Genomic DNA, 23,700 nt, shown 5'->3' with positions numbered 1-23,700 from the left:
TTAAAACCAGAATAGTGGGTGATGATGTTGGTGCTTTGAACGGGGCAGATTATCGATGCGTGTGATGGTCCACAAATGTGAAACAATATTAATGTCGTCTGGTTTGGCACGGTCGAACGATGTTTAAAGGTCGTCGAAACCTCGGTGGTGCGTTGAGCATTAGAATCTCGTAGGTGGAGGATAGCATTCACTTGGCACGATAGGTCTTCTTATTGCTAAAGCCAACGGTGTCGACGTGAAGAGATGCGCACGGTTCTGTCAGGCGGTCGCCATCTTGGTATGGGGATTACTCAGGGCAGGGTTATAGAATCATCATCAGCCTGGTGCCGATGTACGAATTAGTGGATCCACCTGTACGTACAAGTTACGATATGTAGCCTTAGATGAGTATACTGAACGTGTCGTGCCATCTCGGGACTATTACAAGTCATGACAGTTAGATATTCACTCACTAAGTGACACCCATGGAGCTGGGCGCGTACTACGGTGTAGCGAGAAACATATGATAAGCTGCATTGTTAAGAGTATTATTTTTTTCACGTTTTGTAATTGGTCTATCGCCCCTTTTAGTTTAAGATTGGGACAGTGGTTCCATTCCAACCACAAGGGTTAATAACATGGAATAAGCTGGAATAGGAGGAATTTACTAAGCAAAAGTTCCCGACAAAATGGCGGTTTGCCAAGTTTGGTTCTCGAGACGGCATGTGTTGTACAGGTCGGTATGTCTCCAGGTGCGGTGCTCGAGGTTCACTCGCAACGTCTAGTAGAGGTTGCCACATTACGAACCACTTGTTCGTTGACAGAAATAGATGCTGCTCTATGTAAGTTCCAGCGCTGTTGAGCTGTTACTTTGGAGATGTTTTTTGGGGATATCCGAAATTTTCTCGCGGTTCAAATCTATTTTAAATAATGCCATACAGTGGCAGGCATCTACTTGTCAAATCGCGTTTCGGGAAAAAAACCTGGAAGCACGGGAAATTACTTTGAACTCTGAGTCAGTTGGCCTGATATATTCAGCTATCCGAAAGTTCCATTATGATATTTCATATATAAGGAGGGCAAGCATTGTTTTCTCCTACATTTTTTGGTTGATTGGAAACATTAGCAAGGAAGAAGACATAGTTTAATAATGGATATTCAGATGTAGCTTCTGAGGTGACATTGGTGATAGGTGTAGATGAATCACTCGATATTGTTCAACAATAACTATTTATTTGCTTGTGTTCGTGGTATACACTCGCGCGCCGAAAGCGCGGTACAATTATCGGTTCGCGATTACAAGTTCAAGCTCGGCGCGATACTTTTCGCGATGGTTCGAGTCGAGACGATTGCACCAAATGTCGAGATATTCAGATTCGCTATTACGTACGACTGCGGACGAACAATTCAGATAGGCGTCTTCCAACTCGTCTCGCGGCTCACGACAGAGTGAATTTGTGTCGCGATGATGCTCCTTAGGAAAACTGTGATTGGGTGTGTCTAAGGATACGGAATCACCGGATTCGTTAAGAAAAGTGTTAGTTCAGAAAGTGAGGGAAATGGACATCGCTGTTAATTGGCTAAATTTTGAGTTGGTGGTTGGAAAGGGATGTTAACTGCCCTTGGGTGAAAGTTGCTAACGAGGAGCGTCGTACGTGAGAAAAAGCAGATTTCCTGTGTTTTCCCGTAGTGGGTGGTATCTGTAGGGACTGTTGAGACAAAGACTATTTGTCCCTTTAGAGAACCTTAGCTACATGAATCCTAAGATTTATAGCGGATCCTTAGGCTAGCTGCAAATATTCGGTGAGAATGTATCGACATCTTTCAATCATCTTGTTCGAAGGGTAGAGTCTTTGTGTAGCGAGCCACGGGGCAGAAACCGTTGGGAAGTTTGCTGTCGAGTATCGCTACACTTCCTATTGCCTATACGTGGCGGTAGGATATGTTTGGAAATCTTGAATGCTGCGAGCGATGCTCTGTTCTTACCGCTGAGTTACTGGCTATTATTTAGCGAAGTAAGAGGAGCCGGTTCACTGTTGAACTATGTTGCTGCGGTGTAAGCGCGAAGATTTCCCCGAAAAGTGTAGAGTTTCAACTCTGGGTGATCTTCGACGCACTGATTTCGGGACTTAGCTTTGTATTCTAGTATTTACCCGTTTCTCCAAGGACAGGGTTAGGTTTGTGGTTCATATTTAGCCATCAGATATATCACGATGAAATGAGGAAATACAAGGTCTAGGACAATTGTCCAGTTTATTATTCGATGGAATTTGACTGCAAGTAATTTTTGAGCCACTTGTTTTTCGAACGAATCGTATTTATTTGTTTCGCTCTTCGTTAATATTCCAAATTCTTTTTTGCCATCGCCTTCTTAACACTAACAATAAGCGTCGAGAGGAATCTTGATGTGAACAGGATGACCAAATTTTTACACGACATGTAACAAGGATGATTTGTGTTATCCTCGCTTTCTTCGGTACAGGAATCTGGGCCAATACGTTCATCTGGATCGTAATTCATCGTTGAATTTAACGCTGCGGCAGTCTGTTGCAGTTAGAAGCAACACGGCCTAAACGTTGGCTAGTCTTACATTACATTTCGTTTCTCAAATCTAATTTCTTGTGAAAAGCCGGAAGAAAAATATTGGAAATCAGTCGAAGATCAGAAATTGAAGAAAATTTCAGGCTGACTTTTGACACTAATCTCACCAGGCCTGGTCAAATAACTGGTTTTAAAAGTTGAGAAATCAATTGATCGGAGAATATAAGAATTCTCATAAAACTAGATGAACAAACGAAATAACGATAAATGTAGAATTTTAAATTAGATCTTTAAACCAGTCATTTTGCTAGGCCTGTAAGGTTAGTGTTAATTAAATAATTTAGTAGTCGTTGTACGACATTTTGAACATTCTTTCGTATAGTAATTAGCAAAATAATTTTCCTTCATTGATATCTCCGTCATATTTAATTTTCATTCTTTACGCCCTTCACTATACATACAAGATATTTCTAAGAATAAAAATCATTGGATTCGTCAAAACTCGAGATACTACGTCGTCATGATAAAAATGTCATAGAGAAAATATCAATGGACTTCAAATTTTCAATCGTGAAAAAATTGTTCTCTTACCACATTTTTCGCTTAGGAATAAATAACGTTTCTCTTTTATTATTTTTATATTAGTATTAAAAGAGAATACGCACTTAGAAAGCGCTTAACCCTTCATCTGCATACTGGGTCATCGCCGACCAGTAATTTTAAGTAATTTTTCATTTTTTCCATGCTGTTGTTTAAATCTTGTTTTGTTTAACGAATTTGTTAAGAAATGTTAAGTTGGTATGATGGGTAGTTTCTACAAGCTAAGTTGGTACGACTCCTAACGAAGCTTTTGTGTCTTAGGAGTCGACCACGTGTTAATTATCTAAGTGTATCCAGTGTGTTCAGACGTTTTGTACGAGGTGGAAAATACAGAAAGTAGAATTCAATCTGTGTTAATCTATTAAATATCAACCCAAACCTATATTTAATAACAGGAATTAAGGTAATAAATTAAGATAAGTAAGGTAATAAGTTATGTGACAGTGAGTTAAGTGATGTTAAGACGAATTTGTCTGTGATGTTGCTAGTACGGCTACGAATTATTGTACGATGCTTGTAAATATCGATATAGAGAAAGACTCGTGCTGCCCAGTTCGAAAGATACCTGCTGCGTAATTCGAAAGGAAATGCTTCGTAGAAGATGAATATTTTTGCTGATGTATACATTTCTTGGTCTAGTAACGTGTAATCGTTAACTGCATAGCTGCTTGTGTCATCGGCTCGTGTGTCCTCCTTCCCTCACCACTTTGGAAGTTGCTCGGCGAAACTAAGGTGCAAGGAGTTATTTAGTCATCTCATTTCGTACCGATAACATGGATTGCGTTGTGTCAGGTTTGTAACGTATTGTAACCTATTGGTGGCTAAATTTCGGCTTTTATTACTCCAATAATTTAATCCAATTAAATAATCACACGCGAAAGTAATAAAATTTTGCCAAACAATTCTCTGCGCGACATTAGAGTTTTAGTTCGACGATTATAATTTTAGCAGTAGCGGAAATGTGAACCTATTTTATATTCTTTTGAACATTATTTTTCGGTGCTAGAGTCAGCGCATCTCTCAGGAGGACAAAGCCTATGCAGGAGCTCAAGAGTGTAAGGAGTTTTACATATTGTACTTCAATTTGTTCTACTTATTATAATTTGTTTGAATCATTGATAATAATACAGTAAAAATGATTGATAATTTAGAAAGCTATAAATGTCCTTTTTAATTGAAATATAGTCTTAAAGTCTTAACATTAAAGTATAATAAAACTGTATTATAAAACTGAAATTTTACGTGCAAGATTTTTGAATCGAAGCAATAATTTTGAACACTGCTTCTGCATTTTCGAGTATATGCTTTGATAAAGAGATGACCTGAGATTATTTCTTTCTCGGTAATATATTTAGTCAATTATTCCATTTGATTGAGTCTTAGCCTTTTTCGCTACCTCCTTTGCAATATTAAAATTGTGTTCCGATTTATTAAATTAATAAAGTAGAGTTAATCAGTGTATTTTCGAGCTCTCGCGGGAAGACGCGATCGCGGAATACGCGTCAACGGGAGTCGTAAATTCCCGTTACGTTTGTAGTAATCGACATCACGAATAGTTCGATCCCCTTATTTCGGTTAGGATAATAGGGTTGGTTGTTGTAGTATAACACTGTGATTCGCGGAGTTATAAAAATATATATTTCCAACAATTTGTACAATCACACAAATTAGTAACGCCGTTGATTAAGATACAGGTAACGAAGAAAAGGATTGTTCGTAGATGAGAGAATCCGTGCATATGTTGACTTTGACTGTTCGTTGATTATGAGAACCAATATAGTGATCCTCCTGATGGCGTAGAAGCAGTAGAATTAGGAGCAGTCGGAGCAGTAGGAACAGCCGGAAATGTAGGAACTCTGAGAAATGTAGGAACTGTGAGAGCTATAGGGACTTTAGGAACTCTAGGCACTGTGAGAGCCGAAAGAACTCTAGGCATTGTGAGAGCTGAAGGAACTGTCGGAACTCTGAAGTTCGTTCTGATCTGATTACGGAGGAAAGCTCGGTATGGGAGTGTCTTTTGAACGAAGGAAGCTAATTCGTTGTTCCGACTTTTCGTTATGAAAGTGAGGACAAGGGTCCGCGCTATCCATTGGCTAAGACGTCGATGATTGAAGATGGAAGGTGTAAGCATCCTAGCAACCTGACTCATAGGAAAATCCAGACGTTTTTATTATATAAATGTTTTCCCTATTATATAATTACCGGTTTTCCCGTGATAACTACCAGCTTTCTCCGCAATTTGTAAGAACGTACAATAGACCTAAGGACTTTTTAAGTACCAGTTATAAATTGAAAATACTTATAGGATTAAAGTTTCCTGCAAGCTAATACAGGCTGGGCCTTGACGGTCAGACAATGACGGACGTCGCGCGGACCTTTTCACGCGACGTAACATCCTCCCCCCGTTGAGAGGGCACCGAAAAAAATTCTATGGATGGTATCAGATGCGCCTTTCATCCGTCTTCTTCGATGATCGTGATTGTCCGGGTTTCTCTGGTTCGGGTTGACAGGGCAGTGGAATCAGCCGTTTGACGCCGCGATCCAGGATACTCGTTGCTGTCTTCACCATGGCTGTTCGTATAATTCCATCGGCTCCTGAGTGCACCTTAATTACGCGACCCAAGGGCCATTGCATAGATGGGACGTTATCCTCTCGGAGAATTACGATAGTACCTTCACGAATGTCATGTTTTCCCTTGTGTTACGACTGGTTAACTTGTTGATATATTCGCGGTACCATCGGCTCCAGAAATACTGTTTAAGTTGGCGGATACGTTGCCAACTAGATAACCGGCTTGGTTGTGTTGTCCTGAGATCTCCTTCCCGTATGTTGGTGAGCGTGTTCCCTATTAAAAAATATCCGGAAGTGAGGACCGGCAGATCATTTGGATCTGTGGAGATAGGAGTAAGTGGACGGGAATTCCATATCGCGTCGATCTCAATAACAAAAATAATCAAAAATGTTGAGATGTTCGAAAATCAAGAGTTCCGTGACGATGACGCGGTTAAGATGCCGTTTAAACGATTTCACCGCGGCTTCCCATAAGCCGCCAAATTGTGAATTCGGCGGGTTGAAAGACCATTGTATTTGTCGGTCGGCTAGGAATGTACTCTCTCTTGGTGATAATCGGATTGTAATGAGCGCTGAAGTTCTTTGAGCTCCTTGTTAGCTCCGACGAAGTTAGTACCGTTGTCCGAAAGGATTGTCACACAATGTCCACTCTGAGAGATAAACCGACGACGCGAGGAATGCGTCAAACATATGAATATGGCGACGTACACCTTGACCTTTCGGCGATTGTGATCCCGTAGAGACGGGATCTCCTTGATGTAGAACGGGCAGCAAGAATCAATTCCGATGTTGGTGAAGGGCCGCGACTCGGTGATACGTGACTCTGGCAGATCTCCCAATAGGTACCCTACTGATGGTGGATTAGTTCTGCAACAACAGACGCACCTTTTGATCGTGCGCCATACTTGGCTTCGGCCGTCGACAAGCCGGTAACGTTGTCTAACCACGTATAATGTGGCCTGGGTCCCTGAATGATGGTTACGTCGATGCACCTGGTCAATGATGAGCTCAGTCACCGATGATTTCGGCAAAATGATTAAATATTTTTGATGCAATGGTATCGGGGAGTTATTGAGGCGTCCTCCGATTCGTAATATCCCTTCATTGTCGAGGAAAGGATTTAGACGTTGGAGTTTCCCTCCCACGGCCGTGTTCGGATCTTTCTGGAGTGTGCGAATCTCCTTCGAAAAATGAATGCATTGTAAGTGAATGAGTGCTTCGATTTGCTGGAGCCACTCTGGTCCATTTTTCCAAATGGACGGACGCAGGAACTCCTTGGGCATCTGATCTCGTGAAATGAGATCCGCTGGATTATCGGCTGTAGACCCATGGCGCCAGTCGGAGATGTTGGTCTTGGTTTGTACCTCTGCCACTCGGTTCGCCTCAAATGTTTTTAACATATGCGGCGAGGACTTGATCCACTGGATCACTATGGTGGAGTCGGTCCAATATACGATTTGAGAGATCTTGATCGTTAAGGCCTTCTGGACTGATGAAATCAAGGAAGCCAGACGGCGTGCTCCGCTTAATTCGAATCGTGGAATGGTCAGCGTTTTGAGTGGAGCGACCCTTGATTTTGCGGTGAACAAACGGGTTTGGATGGTGCCGGCGGAACTAACGGTACGGAGATAGACGCAAGTTCCGTAAGCCTTCTCGCTGGCATCACAAAGGCCGTGGAGTTCCATCTTAATGTCTGCTGGTCTTACAGTTTTGCGCGGAAACCGAATATTGCTGATCAATGCCAATTGGCTAAAGTGCCGGTTCCATTCAGACTGCAGGACTACGGGAAGTGATTCATCCCAGTCGATCTTTAGTAACCAGACTCGCTGCGAAATGATTTTTGCTCGAATGATGACTGGCGCGAGCAATCCTAATGGATAATAAATTCTGGCTATCACGGAACTTATTGATCGCTTTGTAACCCGTGGGAGCTTGGCTAGGACATCGACCGCATAAAGGATTGCGTCAACCTGGGAATCCCAAAAAACCCCGAGTGTTTTTAGGGTTTGAGAATCACCCAATTGTAACTTCCTGCATTTGTCTTGTTCGGATAGCCCCTTAAGTATGCCCGGATCGTTTGAAGCCCATTCTTTAATGTTGAAGCCGGCTGATTGCAGAAGGTCGCTGAGCTCCTTTCTTATCGACAGTACCTCTTCCTTCGTATCAACTCCGGTGAGGGCGTCATCGACGTAGAAATTGCGCTGTAGTATCGATGACGCTCGTGGGAATCGGTGTCCCTCGTCGTCTGCCAGCTGTTTAAGGCTCCGTAGGGCCAAGTATGGAGCTCCTAATAACCCAAACGTCACAGTGTTAAGTTGATATGTTTCAACTTCACCGTTGGAATTGCGCCACAGAATTTGTTGATATTTCCTATCTTCTGGGCGTATTAGGATCTGTCGATACATTTTCTCCACATCGCCAGTTAGTACGTACTGGTGAAAGCGGAATCTCAGTAGAATATCGAACAAATCCTCCTGCAATTTTGGTCCGGTGTGCAAGGTGTCGTTTAATGAAACTCCGGTGGTACATGATGCTGATCCGTCAAATACAACCAGGAGTTTAGTGGTGTCGCTCGATTCCTTGATCACGCCGTGGTGTGGTAGATAATACCCGTGTTTAGTGGAGTGATCAGTGTTAATCTTCGTCATGTGACCCAAGTCTAAACACTCTTGTATTACAGTACTATACGCGCCTTCATATGGTATATCGCGTTGGAAACGGCGATGGAGAGAAGTGAGCTTGCTCATTGCAGCGGCCTTCGACGATCCGAGAGAATGAAGCCTCTCGTTGAACAGCAGGGATAAGATGCAGCGTCCTTCTCTGGTACGTTGGACGTGGTTCCTGAAGTACTCTTTGCATTGTCGTTCGGACTCCGAAAGGTGTGTTGTGGGCTGTCCTTCGTCGATTTCCCAAAACCGCTTGACGTCAGCTTGTAGAGCCGTAGTGGATGCGTGGAAGGTACTTGTCGCGGTTTGGGAAGTTGGACTCCCCCCGATTACCCAACCGAATCGTGTCTTCTGAAGTCGTAGTTCAGGCTCGTCCGGTTTCGTTAGGATTATTTGCCCGACACACATCGACGCAAGTGTTGAACCCGAGCTTAATAATACATCGATCGGGGCAGGTATGTGGAATCGTGTATCGGCTAATCTGAGATTCCTCGGTATGTCAAGGAGCGAGCGATCGATGCGTTGGTTAGGGATCAGGGTTGATATGGTAGGTATGACCAGGAACGACAATGTCCATTCGTATGCGTCATCAGTGAAAGTAAGCGTTGCCGTGATGTGGCGTTTCGCGATGGTGGTTAAGTTATCGAGGGTACCGATTGGGACCGCGCATCTCTTTCGCTTTATACCGAGGGACTCTGCGAACTCTTCGGTCATGAGGTTCATACTGGATCCAGTGTCTATAAAAGCTCTGGCTCGGATTGGTTGTGCCCTCTTATCTAAAATGTTGACTTGTGCTGTGACCAACAGATCATGATGCAGTATGGCGTGTGGAGATGTGTTGATTAAATCGGTCGCTTTTGCCGACGTCGTATCTCCTAGTCACTTGTTTTCTGATCGGGTAGGATTTGACATTGAGTTGGATCCGCTGTATTTGGTTCGTGATGATCGTGAGTCGGGTTGAGGAAGGGATTTCCTACCTTTTAGAGATGAAGGAGGCGATTTCCGCTTTGATTCTGTGGTCCGTCTCGACTGACGTGACGAATGCGATATCGTTGATCCAGGTGATGCTGTTAGAGGATCGGTCGTCCGATGAACGACCACTCGAAGACCGCCAGCTCGACGACAGACTGCTCGATGACCGACCACTAGATGACCGACCACCAGAAGACCGACCGCTCGATGAACTACCGCTTGATACCCTCGAACTGACGTGGGTCGGTTCTCGATGGAGCAAGGAGTGGTGTCGTTGTCCGCATGTGCGACACGAACACCCGAGACATTGGGTAATAGAATGTCCTTTGCCTAGGCAATTTGTGCATAGTGATGCCCTTTTTGCCAGTTCTAGGCGTTTTGTTGTCGATTTCGCCTTGAAGACTTTGCAGTATTTTATGTCGTGGGCTCCTAGGCATGCCGGAAACACCAACGTCCTGCGTGTAGTGGTGAATGTGTGTCCTCGTGGCTCGTTTCTACGATGATGGCGGCGTTAGTAGGAATCTCTTTTTTTTCTTGATGTCAGAACGCTCGTCTGATCGCCGTTTGGACTTTTTAAATACCAGTTATAAACCGAAAATACTTATAGGATTAAAGTTTCCTGCAAGCTAATAAGACTCGGTTCATGGTGAGGCCTTAGGTTTATTGGGGGTTTCTCTAACGGTGCTTGGGCCTTGACGGTCAGACAATGACGGACATCGCGCGGACCTTTTCACGCGACACAATAATCAGAACCGTAGTATTAAAATATGACATCCGGGAAATAAAAATTACACGAACTAATCTTCACTTTTTTGATCAAGATTTCAGCTTTAACCCTTTCCGTGCCCTTTGTCAGGACCTCATTCACGTGCCCAGGTACTACTTGAATGGGAAAAAGACATTGGGCACGATGATCATATTTAATGTAATAATTTCTCAGCCACTGACGATGTTTTAGTGAATCTCGGGGACGACGTATTGTCCACATTGTGTGTGTGTGTGTGTGTGTGTGTGTGTTGTTAGGCCGTGGAATTGTGTCGCTTTCTCTCATTCATTAGAACTTCAAATATTAAAAATATTGAGACATATAACGATTCAATCTACGTCTCGATACAATCAGAATTTTTGATAATATCATCCAAACGATTAAGTGTAACTTTTAATAATGCCGTCAATTACAATTATAATTTCAAGTTTACTTACATTTATTTTAACGGTAACATTTCCTCAGACATGTTTCATCACGTTCTGCGCAATGGTCACTAGCCTTCGTCAGTCGATTTCAGGAAAAAGGTACGTACCTTAGAGTGCGCATTCTGTGTGTTAAGCCCGGGTGTCGGAGCCGTCCCGAGACGTTCTCTCTAGTGTAAGCTCTTGCCTACACAGGCCCGGGTGTTATGTGTGAGAACCGCGGATGTGGACCTCTGGTTGGGTAGATGCGTTTTCGTGTGACCAATCTGTTTCAAAGGATTTCATTCGAATAATCGACGGTAAAGCTGGCACGAATGAAACATGTCATCGTCTCTGGATTTGCCGGTAGAATTTTTGAATTTCGCGGTCGTGATCGCGAGTGGTTTCCGAAACGAACGTTAATATTGCTCGATCACGCACATGCGAACGGACAGCGATCGCTATATGATCGTTGTTCATCCATGCGTACTTGGATCAGCTTTCGCGATTTATGTTTCTATTTCGCCTTTGTACTTTATTTTTTTATTTGCGATTTAGAAAATCTCGAGATTACGAGCCGAAAAGGCCCGGCAAACTGCCATAGAAGAGAGCAATTACCAATGACTTCCCACCCTTTGGATCATCCAGAGCTTTAAAAAAAATTGTAAAAGTTACTTTTATTATTAAAAAAAAAGCTTAAATCGTTTGGTCTAATTTTTAAAAATTTATTCTGCTTTAAAGCGTGACGGAATATTAATGAGTGTAACCGTACCTAATTATTTTCATTGCTGTAATCAGTATAATGTAATGGGGAAACCCGATATTTGGAAAAAGAGCGTCCAATATCACTTTTTTAAAGCATTGTCCGCTTTTAATGGAAATAGAATAAACATTTTGTCGGTATTATTTTAATCTGTATTAAAAATGAAGTTTGCGTAGCATCGGTTTTTACAGGATTTCCATAAATATCGCGATTCTATAAACGAAAAGAAATTCCTTCTTTGAATATCTCAAAACGGTATTGCACATAACTGTTCGAATGTTGAAAGAAATTAATCCGAATGGCAAGATCATGGCTTAAAAGTAGCCTCTTGTCTTTGAACGTGCATGTCATAAAACGACCTAGGAAAATTCTGACAATTTTTGTTCTTCCCGGTGAAACAGTATTGATCTAAAAGAAATGTATTTGGCTTATATTGGCCATTATATATGTCGAGTTATCATCAGAGTTAGAGGTGTATAATGAATCTTCCCGTGAATTGGCCATCGTCGTTATGTGCTATGGATGATATATTACTGATACAAGTGTAATTACTACAGAGTTTAACAAGTAATAGCGGTGATGAGAAAATCGAGATGTTGATGACAATGAATTTAGGAATTTATTAACGAATCCATGCTCAACGAGATGACGAATGCGATTTGATCCACGATTCTGGTGTAACTCAACGTACTTGTCTATAACTTACTTGTCTATAACGTACTTGTATAAGTAAAACTTATCTGACTGAATCTCAGTCCACGTGGGAGTGCCCTTATATACTCCTGTCTGTACCTCTCTGTACCCCTCGTGTTAATCTTTGTTTTTAAGGAGAGCTACATAATTACTCCATCCCTCTGTTAGATACACGTCCCTCCCGTGACCGCGGCTACGTTCAGCGACCCGTTATTTCACTTGGAGCCCAAGCTCACTGTCATAGATCTTGGGCACCCATACTCGGATTAACAACTATTTCTTTGCTACGTCGCGTGAAATGGTCCGCACGACGTCCTTCATTGTCTGACCGTCAAGGCCCAGGCACTATTAGACAGACCCTCAATAAACCTAAGCCCCATCATAAACCGAATCTTATTAGCTTGCAGGAACCTTTAATCCTGCAGGTATTTTCGGTTCATGGTTGGTCCTTAGAACAGTCCTTAGGTTTATTGCACGTTCTTATCAATTACGGAGAAAGCGGATATTTGTCTAACGGAAAAGCAGGTTTTCCCATAAATAATGTCGCCCATGAGCCACGTTGCTAGGAGGCATCTGCTACCTATCTTCAGTACTAACGTTGGTTATAACCAATGGACATCGCAGATCGTTACCCTCACTTTCCCAACGAAAAGTGTGAGCAACGAATCCGCTTTCTTCATACAACAAAGAGACTCACTCCGAGTTTTCCTCCGTAATCATGCAAGAAAGAACTTCACTTGTTCTCACGACTACAGAACAGTCAACATGTGCTTTACATTTGACTTCATTTCTATTTTTGGACTTGTTCCACCATAATATTCCAGTAACGGTTAAAACCAGTTGGAGTCAAAACACAGTACAAGGAACAGCAGGCAGTCAGAAGTCAAGTCAGTAGAATCGCGAAGACTGTCAATCGACGGGAAATACATCATCACAGTCATCAACACGAAACGAGTCTCAGGTCGTGCTCACGTAGGCGCCAAGTCATACGCAAACGCAATGGCTTTTATTGCCATGTTATTGTCCAATCTTTCTAGTAATTTGTCGAATACTAGGTTCCGCAGGAATGGCCCCAACACTGATGCCTGTTGTACTCCCGCAAACATCCCACTTCTCACCGTGCCGAAAGTGCAAAGTGTTCCACATTGTTGATAGTTACATTTCTATCGGTCAAGTAGTTGTTCGCTAGCCTTCTTATCTTGGCTGATAACGTTCTTCTTATCGTTTCTTTTCTTATACTCTCCCAGCTGAGAGTCTGGAAAGTGTTCTTTATATCGAGCGTTACTAGCACGTAAATCTACCCTTTCTTCTTACAACTGTCAGGAATTTTCATAACTTGAGTTATTGCGTCCACATTGCTGCGTTTCTGCCGAAAGCCATATTGCTTCCTATGGAACGAATCCATACTCATGCATCTTTCCATCAGCAATTTTAAGCATTTTTCCCATACTTTGTTTAGTTCCGGTAGTATGCTGATGGGTTTATATGCATTGGGTAATTTCGGATCTTTACCCGGGTTTGGTAGTAAATTCAACCTGGCTATTTTCCATCTTTTTTGGAATTTGTCCTGTTCCGGTGATCCCGTTTATCATTTCCGTTATTATATCGGTTCTGTGACCTATAATTAACTTAATGATGTTATACCATCAATCCCTACTGTCTTCTTAGAGTTGATTTCCACTGCGATTTTTTTCATATTCTCTCTCTCTATTATTGAATCATGTCCTTGATTTCGCATGTCGGTCCATTGTTTTATATGATCATCTCTCAGTCGTCTTTTGGCCCTTTCTACGTTCGCAGATTAATCCGTCCGGCCGGCCGGCCAAATAATCCTTAAAGAGTTGGCGATCTTCTTGAGCCTCAACTCTGTGCTCGGATCGATTAAAGTAGCCGCCGCTGGATCTGAAGACTCTTTCATTTTTAAAGCGTTCTTAAGAGTGCCAAGCTTCACTAGATGTTCGAACCTCGGCAACCCCAACCCTTCATTGTTTTTGGACGTGTAAAAGAATACAACAGAGGTAGAAGGTGTTAGGTGCAATATCCCCTTGACTTCATGTCTGATTTCACTTTCCAACAATTTTAACACTCCCTCGCTCAGCGGACTTATTAATAAATTATAAATGTATCGAGGGAGTATATATTTTTGAAGAAGCTCCAACTTCTGCCCGGGTTTTAAAGACAGTTTCTTAGTTCTTTTAATTGTGCTTACCATTTCCGGCGCTATGATGCCACAATTTACGCCTCGTCATGGTCCAATTTTCACTCCAAGATATCTGAAGTCATCCTCGGGTGCGATTGTACGGTATCCTTTTATTAGTCAATTCGATCTCTGGGTCCCTCACGTACCAGGTTTCCCTCTTCGAGACCACCTGGAACGTTTGGCTTTTGTCCCCAGAGATACTCCTACCGAGGTCCTCCAGACATTCCTGGACCATGGCTAGCTGTCTTTGAGCTTCTTTCTGATCTTTGCCCAGTAGGACAATGTCATCAGCGAAAGCCAGTATGGGGATCTTGTTGTTATTGCTTATGTTGATACCCTCTGTGGATCTCTCAACCGCTTCTAGCAGCGGTTCCAAGCACTGTGGTTGAAAATCAAATGTGATAACGGATCGTCTTGTTTAACCACTCTTGAGACTTCAATCTCGACCTCGGTTCCATTTTTGGTTTTAATCTCTGTCTTGGAACTGTTGTACATGATGAGAATCAAGTCAGTTATTGGAGTCGAGATTCCGTTCCTAGCCAGACAAGGTCTGATCGCTGAGTGGGGCACAATGTCGAAGGCTTTTGAGACCTCAACGATGGTATAGACACCTCCTTGTTCTTTTTTGCATCTTTCTAGGGTTGCATTGAAGATTTGAACGTTAATTTTACATCCGTTCTCGGATGTAAAACCCTTTTGCCTTACATTCTGCACTATGCCCCTTCTGATCCTTTCATCGAGAATTGAAGAAAATATTCTTGCAAGAATTGGACTAATTGTAATAGGCCGCCAGTTCTCGGCCTTGTTAAAATCCTTATTTGGCTTTGGTATAAGTGTCGTCCTATTCTTTTTCCAATTCTCAGGATAATAAGAGGTATAAAGCAATATATTAAATGAGAAGGCCAAAACTTGTGGGAGGCCTGGAATTTGCAAATGCTTCTTTTCTAATCCATCCGGACCCTCGGCCGTTTTATTTCCGATCTTTTTTATCCTCTCATTAATTTCCTCAGCGACCACTGGAGGAAAATATTCATGTACTAAACCTCCCGAAGTAAATCCACTTGGTATAGGAAGGTCTGCTGGGCCTGCTTTGCCCCAAAACTCTTTATATAAATTTTCTACCACCTTGGCCTCGGGAGATTGCCTGACAGGAGTTAGGTAGTCTAAATTGTTATTTACTACAAAATCGGCCAGCTTCCTTGGACTTTCGATGAATATGTCCTGGCAACGCGCGTAATAATAACGTCGCCACCGATTTCTTCTAGTTTTACTGTTACGTTCAATGTAAAGGTTACTCGTATTATTATCTTTTTTTATTTTTTTGGATTTGAGGGCTTATCTCCCTCTCTGGTGCAGAATTGCAACGCTCTATATAGAGGACGTGCCAACAAATTTGCTGATTTTGGCCGCTAAAGTTAATTGGCAATCATTAAAATCGACCCGCACCTTTCTTAACTTATTGTATAACTTTAATGTGGGAGGGGATACTTCGAAATTCTCTTCTATCTCTTCCTTCAAGCAGCGCCGTCACTCATCAATCATGCACTTTAGTAAACCCTCTGCAACGGCAGGCGCATTGCCTGAATCAACGGGATCGCATTCTCCCTCTGTTGCCAGACTAGCCATTCAACGCTCAGCTCAGAACTGGCACGGACTAGGGGAATCCGACTTTCTAATTAAAACAAAGTATTGCGATGGCCCCCACGGGTGTTGACGCAATGTGATTTCTGCCCTGTGCTCTGAATGTCAACGTGAAGAAATTCAAAAAAGCGAGGGTAAACGGGAGTAACTATGCGAGGCGGGAGTAACTACGACACTCTTAAGTCAGTTATTCGGGGGCAGGCAGGATATCGGTCTTGCCTGCCCAAGTCGCACTCCCACCTCCCCGTGGTACCGCCGGTAACACGCGCACGTCCACATCAGCGAGGGGTATACTCCCCCGGATGTGGCGGCGCGTGGCTAAACGGAGTGCGGCGACGAAGGAGCGAAAGACTACAATCTCTGACGGTTCTCCGGAACGGCTGCTTGGAGTCGTGAAGTAATGGAGTCGGAAACTATATCTAGGAACTCGTTCCCTTGTGCTGTTGACGACCTGGAATGATAATGGACATGAAATGGATACGAAAGGCACCATGCTCGATTTTCAAAACTTGTTTGGCAAATTCGATAATAAAGAGAATGAAGCCTCGGACGCAGCGCCTCTCAGTCCCGGAGGCGCTGTGGCGGACTTGTCTGCTTCGGAGGGGACTATGGGTGACGACCAGGCTTTATCCCCGGCTATGAGTTAATAATGGTGCCGCTCGTGAGCAATCAGGTCGCCTGTCCAGTATGTGAGAAAAGGGAGGTTAACCTTTTCTTCTTAAATCTGTCGGACCTGGACAGGCACCTAACACAACTCCATCCGGATGCTCCGATCTATTGGATATGCACAAATTGCTCAAAAGGCTTCTCGAAGCTTCACGGGGCTAGATGCCACATACCCAAGTGTGGTGGCGCTAGCAGCGAGGCCAGAACAGGAGAGTTTCAATGCGAAGCCTGTCCCATGAGCTTCGGGTCGCGCAGAGGGCTATCCACCCACGAACGGCATGCGCACCCTGCCGTTAGAAACATAAAAAGAAGGGGAGCGGACCCCCCTGAAACTACAAAATATTGGAAAGTAGAAGATGTAGCACTCTTGAAGGGGCTCTGGGAAATGTATAAGGGTCACAAACACCATAACAAGGAAATCAGCAAGCACCTCACCACTAAAACAATAAATCACATCAAATATCGAAGAAAAAAGTTAAATTTAGTTGGTGAGGGGAGCACCCAAGAGGCTACCTCATTGGCAACAGAGGGAGGGTGCGATCTCGTTGGTTCAGGCAATGCCAATTTTGGAACGCCTGAAGGCCGCCGCGAGATAATAACTGACGAAGGAGAGTCTACCCAAGAATGTTGGCTCTCACTCAAAAGCGAGATTGACAAGCCAACCGATGTGCCCCCTGTTTTAAGGGAGGTTAACGATCGGTTGTTCGTCGTCTGGGACGTTTAGAAAGATGATCGAGAGGCATTCAAAGAGAGACTCGATCAGTCTATACGCACAACTCTATACGAGTTTATAATAAATTTTAATAAACATAAAAGCCAAATGGATTCAAAACCAAAAAGAGCAGCCAATAACAGAAAGAAGAACAACAGGAATACACGGAAGCGATTTTCCTACGCACGTTGCCAGGAATTGTTCCGCGAATGTCCAAAGAGACTGGCCGATGCCGTGATCAACAACGATCAGGCATATCTAGAACCAGTCAGACAACCACCCGTGTCTGAGGAAGTGAAGGGACTCTAGGAAAAACTGTGGGGACAAGTGGGTTCCACGTATGTCCCGATTCCAGTTGCGAGAGCCCCCAAACTATCCTTAACCGAGATGTTCCCGCCGATAACTGCTGAGGATGTAGGGGAGAGGATCGGCAAAATAAGAAAAAAGGCTGCAGCATGACCGGACGGCTTGCAAAGAGATCATTTAACTATTCCCGGCGTGCCTACCATCTTGGCTAAAATATATAATATGCTCAGTTATTGTTCATATTTTCCCTCTGTATGGAAGGAAAATAGAACCACTTTAATACCTAAAATTAATAAGCCAAGCAGCCTGGTTGAGAACTGGCGACCGATAACAATAAGTCCAATTTTGGGGCGAATCTTCTCCTCCATTATCGACGGCAGGATCAGAAGGGGTATTGTATTAAACATGAGGCAGAAGGGTTTTACATCCGAAAGTGGATGTAAAATCAACATAGAACTCCTGAATTCTGCCCTAAACTAGAGCAAAAGGAATAATGGCGGGATATTCACTATAGTGGATATCTCGAAAGCTTTTGATACAGTGCCTCACGCCGCTTTAAAACCTTGTCTGGCCAGAAAGGGTGTGCCCGCCCCTATCGTCGATCTGATCGGTGATATGTATCAGAATGTTAAAACAAATATAAAAACCAAAGATGGCGGGTTCGAGATTATGATCCGTCGAGGAGTTGAGCAAGGAGATCCTCTGTCGCCCTTGCTATTCAATTTATGTTTAGAGCCTCTGCTGGAAGAGACGAAGAAGCAAAGCTGTGGAGCAAAAATTAATGAAAATCGCAAAGTGCCTGTTCTGGCCTTCGCAGACGATGTCGTTCTACTCGGAGCGGACGCGAGGGAAGCACAGCACCAAGTGAACGTACTTATGGATTATTTGCAAAGCCTCCAAATGAGCTTGTCAATTGAGAAATGCCAAACCTTCGAGGTGGTGACAAAGAAAGATACTTGGTTCATCAAAGAACCAGATCTTAAAATCGGGAATAAAACAATACCAACAGTAGATCCCGACGAGGCTTTTAAATACCTGGGCGCCAAAATTGCACCCTGGAAAGGCGTTCACTGCGGTGTAATCGTTAAAGAACTTCTGAGCGTGGTGAAAAGGGTGAGGAAACTCTCCCTTAAGCCGGGCCAGAAGCTGGAACTATTAATTAAATACGTCTTCCCTCGCTACATTTACCATTTACTCGTGAGCCCGCCGAGCGACACCGTTCTAAAATTATTGGACAGCGAGGTCAGACAGGAAATCAAAACCATCCTGCATTTAATGCCTTCCACTGCTATAGGTTTCTTTTATACCCCCAAGGCCTGTGGAGGATTAGGAGTACCGAGATTCGAACATATAATTAAACTCTGTACCCTTAAAAGTGCTATTAAGATCGCGAACTCGGTCGATCCAGCAGTCGCCAGTTTAATAGATGAGGCAGCCAACAAAAAATTAAAACAGATGGCCAACTCCTTACGGATCAATTGGCCAGCCTCCTTGGAGGATATCGAAAAAGCAAGAAAGCGTCTAAGAAAGGATCACATCAGCCAATGGGCTGATTTAAGAAGTCAGGGACAAGGTATTTCTGACTTCATTAAGAATAAGACTGGCAACCTGTGGCCTGAGGATCACAGTCTGCTCAAGCCATCGAGATTCATCGATGTCCTTAGATTAAGAACGAATACATTTGGTACAAGATCGGTGCTGGCACAGGCCGACAAAAATATTGATGTTACATGTCGAAGATGTCGAGCCCAGCCCGAGACCCTTGGACATATACTCGGGCTGTCAGCACACCAAAGGTTAAAGAATCAAGAGGCACGATGAAGTAAAATATGTCCTTGAAGGTAAGTGAAAGAATAAAAAGAACAATGAAGTATTTGTTGAGCCGACGATTAAGGCCGGAGGAAGTTTATTTAAACCGGACCTCGTAATTAAAAACGGGGAAAGGGTTCTCGTGGTCGACGTAACTGTCCGCTGCGAGAACAAGGACTACCTGGCCAAAGCCGAAACAGAAAAGATCAACAAATATGGGCCACGCCTCAGAGCATTAAAAAATCTGTTTAATGCTAATGGGGGAGAGATTCTTCCGGTGGTCTTGGGCAGCAGAGGCACAATCACGTCCAACACCGAAAAGGTCCTCAAGCGTTAGGGAATCGCTGACAACGATATCAAGACCATCCTGTTGAATGTATTGAGAAGCTCGATAGAGCTGTGTAACATATTTATCGATGACTAATAATATTCTAATTATTCAAGATATCTATTATATGCACTACTCTTTGTTTTGTCCTTGTCATGGTGTTACCGGAAATTGTTCATCAATTGAGGTAACATTAAGTTTTAAACCTACGAGGGGGTACCTCGGAAGTGTGAACTTCAATTCATAGAATTTAGCCAGTAGTTACTCGGGGGCAGGCAGGATATTGATCTTGCCTGCCCAAGTCGCACTCCTACCTCCCTGTGATACCGCCGGTAACACGCGCGCGTCCACATAAGCGTGGGGTGTACTCCCCCGGATGTGGTGGCGCGTGGCTAAACGGAGTGCGGCGACGAAGGAGCGAAAGACTACAATCTCTGACGGTTCTCCGGAACGGCTGCTTGGAGTCGTGAAGTAATGGAGTCGGAAACTATATCTAGGAACTCGTTCCCTTGTGCTGTTGACGACCTGGAATGATAATGGACATGAAATGGATACGAAAGGAACCATGCTCGATTTTCAAAACTTGTTTGGCAAATTCGATAATAAAGAGAATGAAGCCTCGGACGCAGCGCCTCTCAGTCCCGGAGGCGCTGTGGCGGACTTGTCTGCTTCGGAGGGGACTATGGGTGACGACCAGGCTTTATCCCCGGCTATGAGTTAATAATGGTGCCGCTCGTGGGCAATCAGGTCGCCTGTCCAGTATGTGAGAAAAGGGAGGTTAACCTTTTCTTCTTAAATCTGTCGGACCTGGACAGGCACCTAACACAGCTCCATCCGGATGCTCCGATCTATTGGATATGCACAAATTGCTCAAAAGGCTTCTCGAAGCTTCACGGGGCTAGATGCCACATACCCAAGTGTGGTGGCGCTAGCAGCGAGGCCAGAACAGGAGAGTTTCAATGCGAAGCCTGTCCCATGAGCTTCGGGTCGCGCAGAGGGCTATCCACCCACGAACGGCATGCGCACCCTGCCGTTAGAAACATAAAAAGAAGGGGAGCGGACCCCCCTGAAACTACAAAATATTGGAAAGTAGAAGATGTAGCACTCTTGAAGGGGCTCTGGGAAATGTATAAGGGTCACAAACACCATAACAAGGAAATCAGCAAGCACCTCACCACTAAAACAATAAATCACATCAAATATCGAAGAAAAAAGTTAAATTTAGTTGGTGAGGGGAGCACCCAAGAGGCTACCTCATTGGCAACAGAGGGAGGGTGCGATCTCGTTGGTTCAGGCAATGCCAATTTTGGAACGCCTGAAGGCCGCCGCGAGATAATAACTGACGAAGGAGAGTCTACCCAAGAATGTTGGCTCTCACTCAAAAGCGAGATTGACAAGCCAACCGATGTGCCCCCTGTTTTAAGGGAGGTTAACGATCGGTTGTTCGTCGTCTGGGACGTTTAGAAAGATGATCGAGAGGCATTCAAAGAGAGACTCGATCAGTCTATACGCACAACTCTATACGAGTTTATAATAAATTTTAATAAACATAAAAGCCAAATGGATTCAAAACCAAAAAGAGCAGCCAATAACAGAAAGAAGAACAACAGGAATACACGGAAGCGATTTTCCTACGCACGTTGCCAGGAATTGTTCCGCGAATGTCCAAAGAGACTGGCCGATGCCGTGATCAACAACGATCAGGCATATCTAGAACCAGTCAGACAACCACCCGTGTCTGAGGAAGTGAAGGGACTCTAGGAAAAACTGTGGGGACAAGTGGGTTCCACGTATGTCCCGATTCCAGTTGCGAGAGCCCCCAAACTATCCTTAACCGAGATGTTCCCGTCGATAACTGCTGAGGATGTAGGGGAGAGGATCGGCAAAATAAGAAAAAAGGCTGCAGCATGACCGGACGGCTTGCAAAGAGATCATTTAACTATTCCCGGCGTGCCTACCATCTTGGCTAAAATATATAATATGCTCAGTTATTGTTCATATTTTCCCTCTGTATGGAAGGAAAATAGAACCACTTTAATACCTAAAATTAATAAGCCAAGCAGCCTGGTTGAGAACTGGCGACCGATAACAATAAGTCCAATTTTGGGGCGAATCTTCTCCTCCATTATCGACGGCAGGATCAGAAGGGGTATTGTATTAAACATGAGGCAGAAGGGTTTTACATCCGAAAGTGGATGTAAAATCAACATAGAACTCCTGAATTCTGCCCTAAACTAGAGCAAAAGGAATAATGGCGGGATATTCACTATAGTGGATATCTCGAAAGCTTTTGATACAGTGCCCCACGCCGCACTAAAACCATGTCTGGCTAGAAAGGGTGTACCCGCCCCTAACGTCGATTTAATCAGCGACATGTACAAAGAGTGCAATACTAACATAAAAACTAAAGATGGCGGGATCGAGATCACGAACCGTTGAGGAGTCCAGCAAGGCGACCCTCTGTCGCCATTGCTGTTTAATTTATGTTTAGAGCCCCTGCTGGAAGCGATCGTGGAGTAGAGCAGTGGTCTGAAAATAAACGAAAATCGAAAAGTGACTTTTCTGGCCTTCGCCGACGATGTCGTTCTGCTTGGAGCGGACGCGAGGGAAGCACAGCACCAGGTGAACGTACTTATCGACAATATACAAAGCCTCGAAATGAATTTATCCATAGAGAAGAGCCAAACCTTCGAGGTTGTGGCTAAAAAGGACACTTGGTTCATTAAAAAACCAGAACTCAATATCGGGGATAACACCATCCCGGCAGTCAATTCCGACGAGGCTTTCAGATACCTGGGCGCCAAAATTGGACCCTGGAAGGGCGATCACTGTGGTGTAATTGTCCATGAACTTCTGAGCGTCGTGAAAAGGGTGAGGAAACTCTCCCTCAAGCCGGGCCAGAAGGTGGAGCTACTAGTCAGACATATTTGCCCTCGCTATATCTTCCATGTACTCGTGAGTCCGCCGAGCGACACCGTCTTAAAATTATTGGATAGCGAGGTCAGACAGGAAATTAAAGTCATACTACATTTGATGCCATCCACTGCGACTGGTTTCTTTTATGCCCCTAAGGTCTGTGGGGGCCTAGGAGTACCGATATTCGAACATATCGTCAAACTCGGTATCCTTAAATGTGCTATAAAAATTGCAAGTTCGATCGATCCAGCAGTTGCCTGCCTAATTGATGAGGAGTGCGACAAAAATCAATGGCTAACTCCTTACGGATCAATTGGCCAGCCTCCTTGGAGAATATCGAGAAAGCCAAAAAACGATTAAGAAAAGAACACATTAGCCAACGGGCTGATTTGAGAAGTCAGGGGCAAGGTGTCTCTGACTTGTCCAAGAGCAAGACTGGCAACCTGTGTCTTGAGGAACATAGCCTGCTCAAGCCATCGAGGTTCATCGATGCCCCTAGACTTAGAACAAACACCTTTGGTACAAGATCGGTACTGGCACGGGCCGACAAGAATATTGATGTTATGTGTCGGAGATGTCGAGCCCAGCCCGAGACCCTTGGACATATACTCGGGCTGTGTCAGTACACCAAGGGTCTGAGGATTAAGAGGCACGATGAAGTAAAATTTCTCCTCGCAGAAAGACTGAGAAAGCAAAATAAAAACGAGGTATTTGTGGAGCCGACAATAAAAGCCGGAGGTAGTTTATACAAACTGGACCTCGTAGTTAAAAATGGGGAAGGGGTTCTCGTGGTCGACGTTACTGTCCGCTACGAGAACAAAGACCACCTGGCAAAGGCAGAAAAGGAAATAATCGATAAGTATCGACCGTGCCTCAGAGCGCTCAAAGAACTATTTAATGCAAGTGGAGGAGAGATTCTTCCGTTGGTTTTGGGCAGCAGAGGCGCAATCACGCCTAACACTGAGAGGGTCCTCAAGCGATTGGGAATCGCTGAAAAAGATGTAAAAACTAGCCTGTTGAATGTATTAAGAAGCCCTATAGAGTTGTGCAACATCTTTATGAACGAATAAAAAGAGAAAAGTAGAAAGAAAGTGCTGCTCCGTGCCTTCCTCTTCCTCGCAGTGGTGGCACGTGTTAGTCATCTTCAGCCGTATCCTTCGCAGGTA

At 43.9% G+C, this 23,700-nt stretch overlaps 1 protein-coding gene across 1 annotated transcript; it reads right to left on the bottom strand.

The window, feature by feature from the left end:
* Positions 1-5,443: 5,443 nt before the first annotated feature.
* Positions 5,444-9,985, bottom strand: LOC105666924. Its single transcript, XM_012319510.3, has 2 exons — positions 6,401-9,985; positions 5,444-5,966 (listed from the first exon to the last, which is right to left on the bottom strand). The coding sequence occupies exons 1-2, from the start codon at positions 9,079-9,081 to the stop codon at positions 5,903-5,905; spliced, it is 2,745 nt and encodes a 914-aa protein (XP_012174900.2). The 5' UTR covers positions 9,082-9,985; the 3' UTR covers positions 5,444-5,902.
* Between the last annotated feature and the right edge of the window lie 13,715 nt (positions 9,986-23,700).

The sequence above is a fragment of the Bombus terrestris genome, unplaced genomic scaffold, assembly GCF_910591885.1.
Source record: "Bombus terrestris unplaced genomic scaffold, iyBomTerr1.2, whole genome shotgun sequence".
NCBI classification, from domain to species: Eukaryota; Metazoa; Arthropoda; class Insecta; order Hymenoptera; family Apidae; genus Bombus; species Bombus terrestris.
Note: the sequence above shows the minus strand (reverse complement) of the source record. Positions and strands in the feature narration are given on the sequence as shown.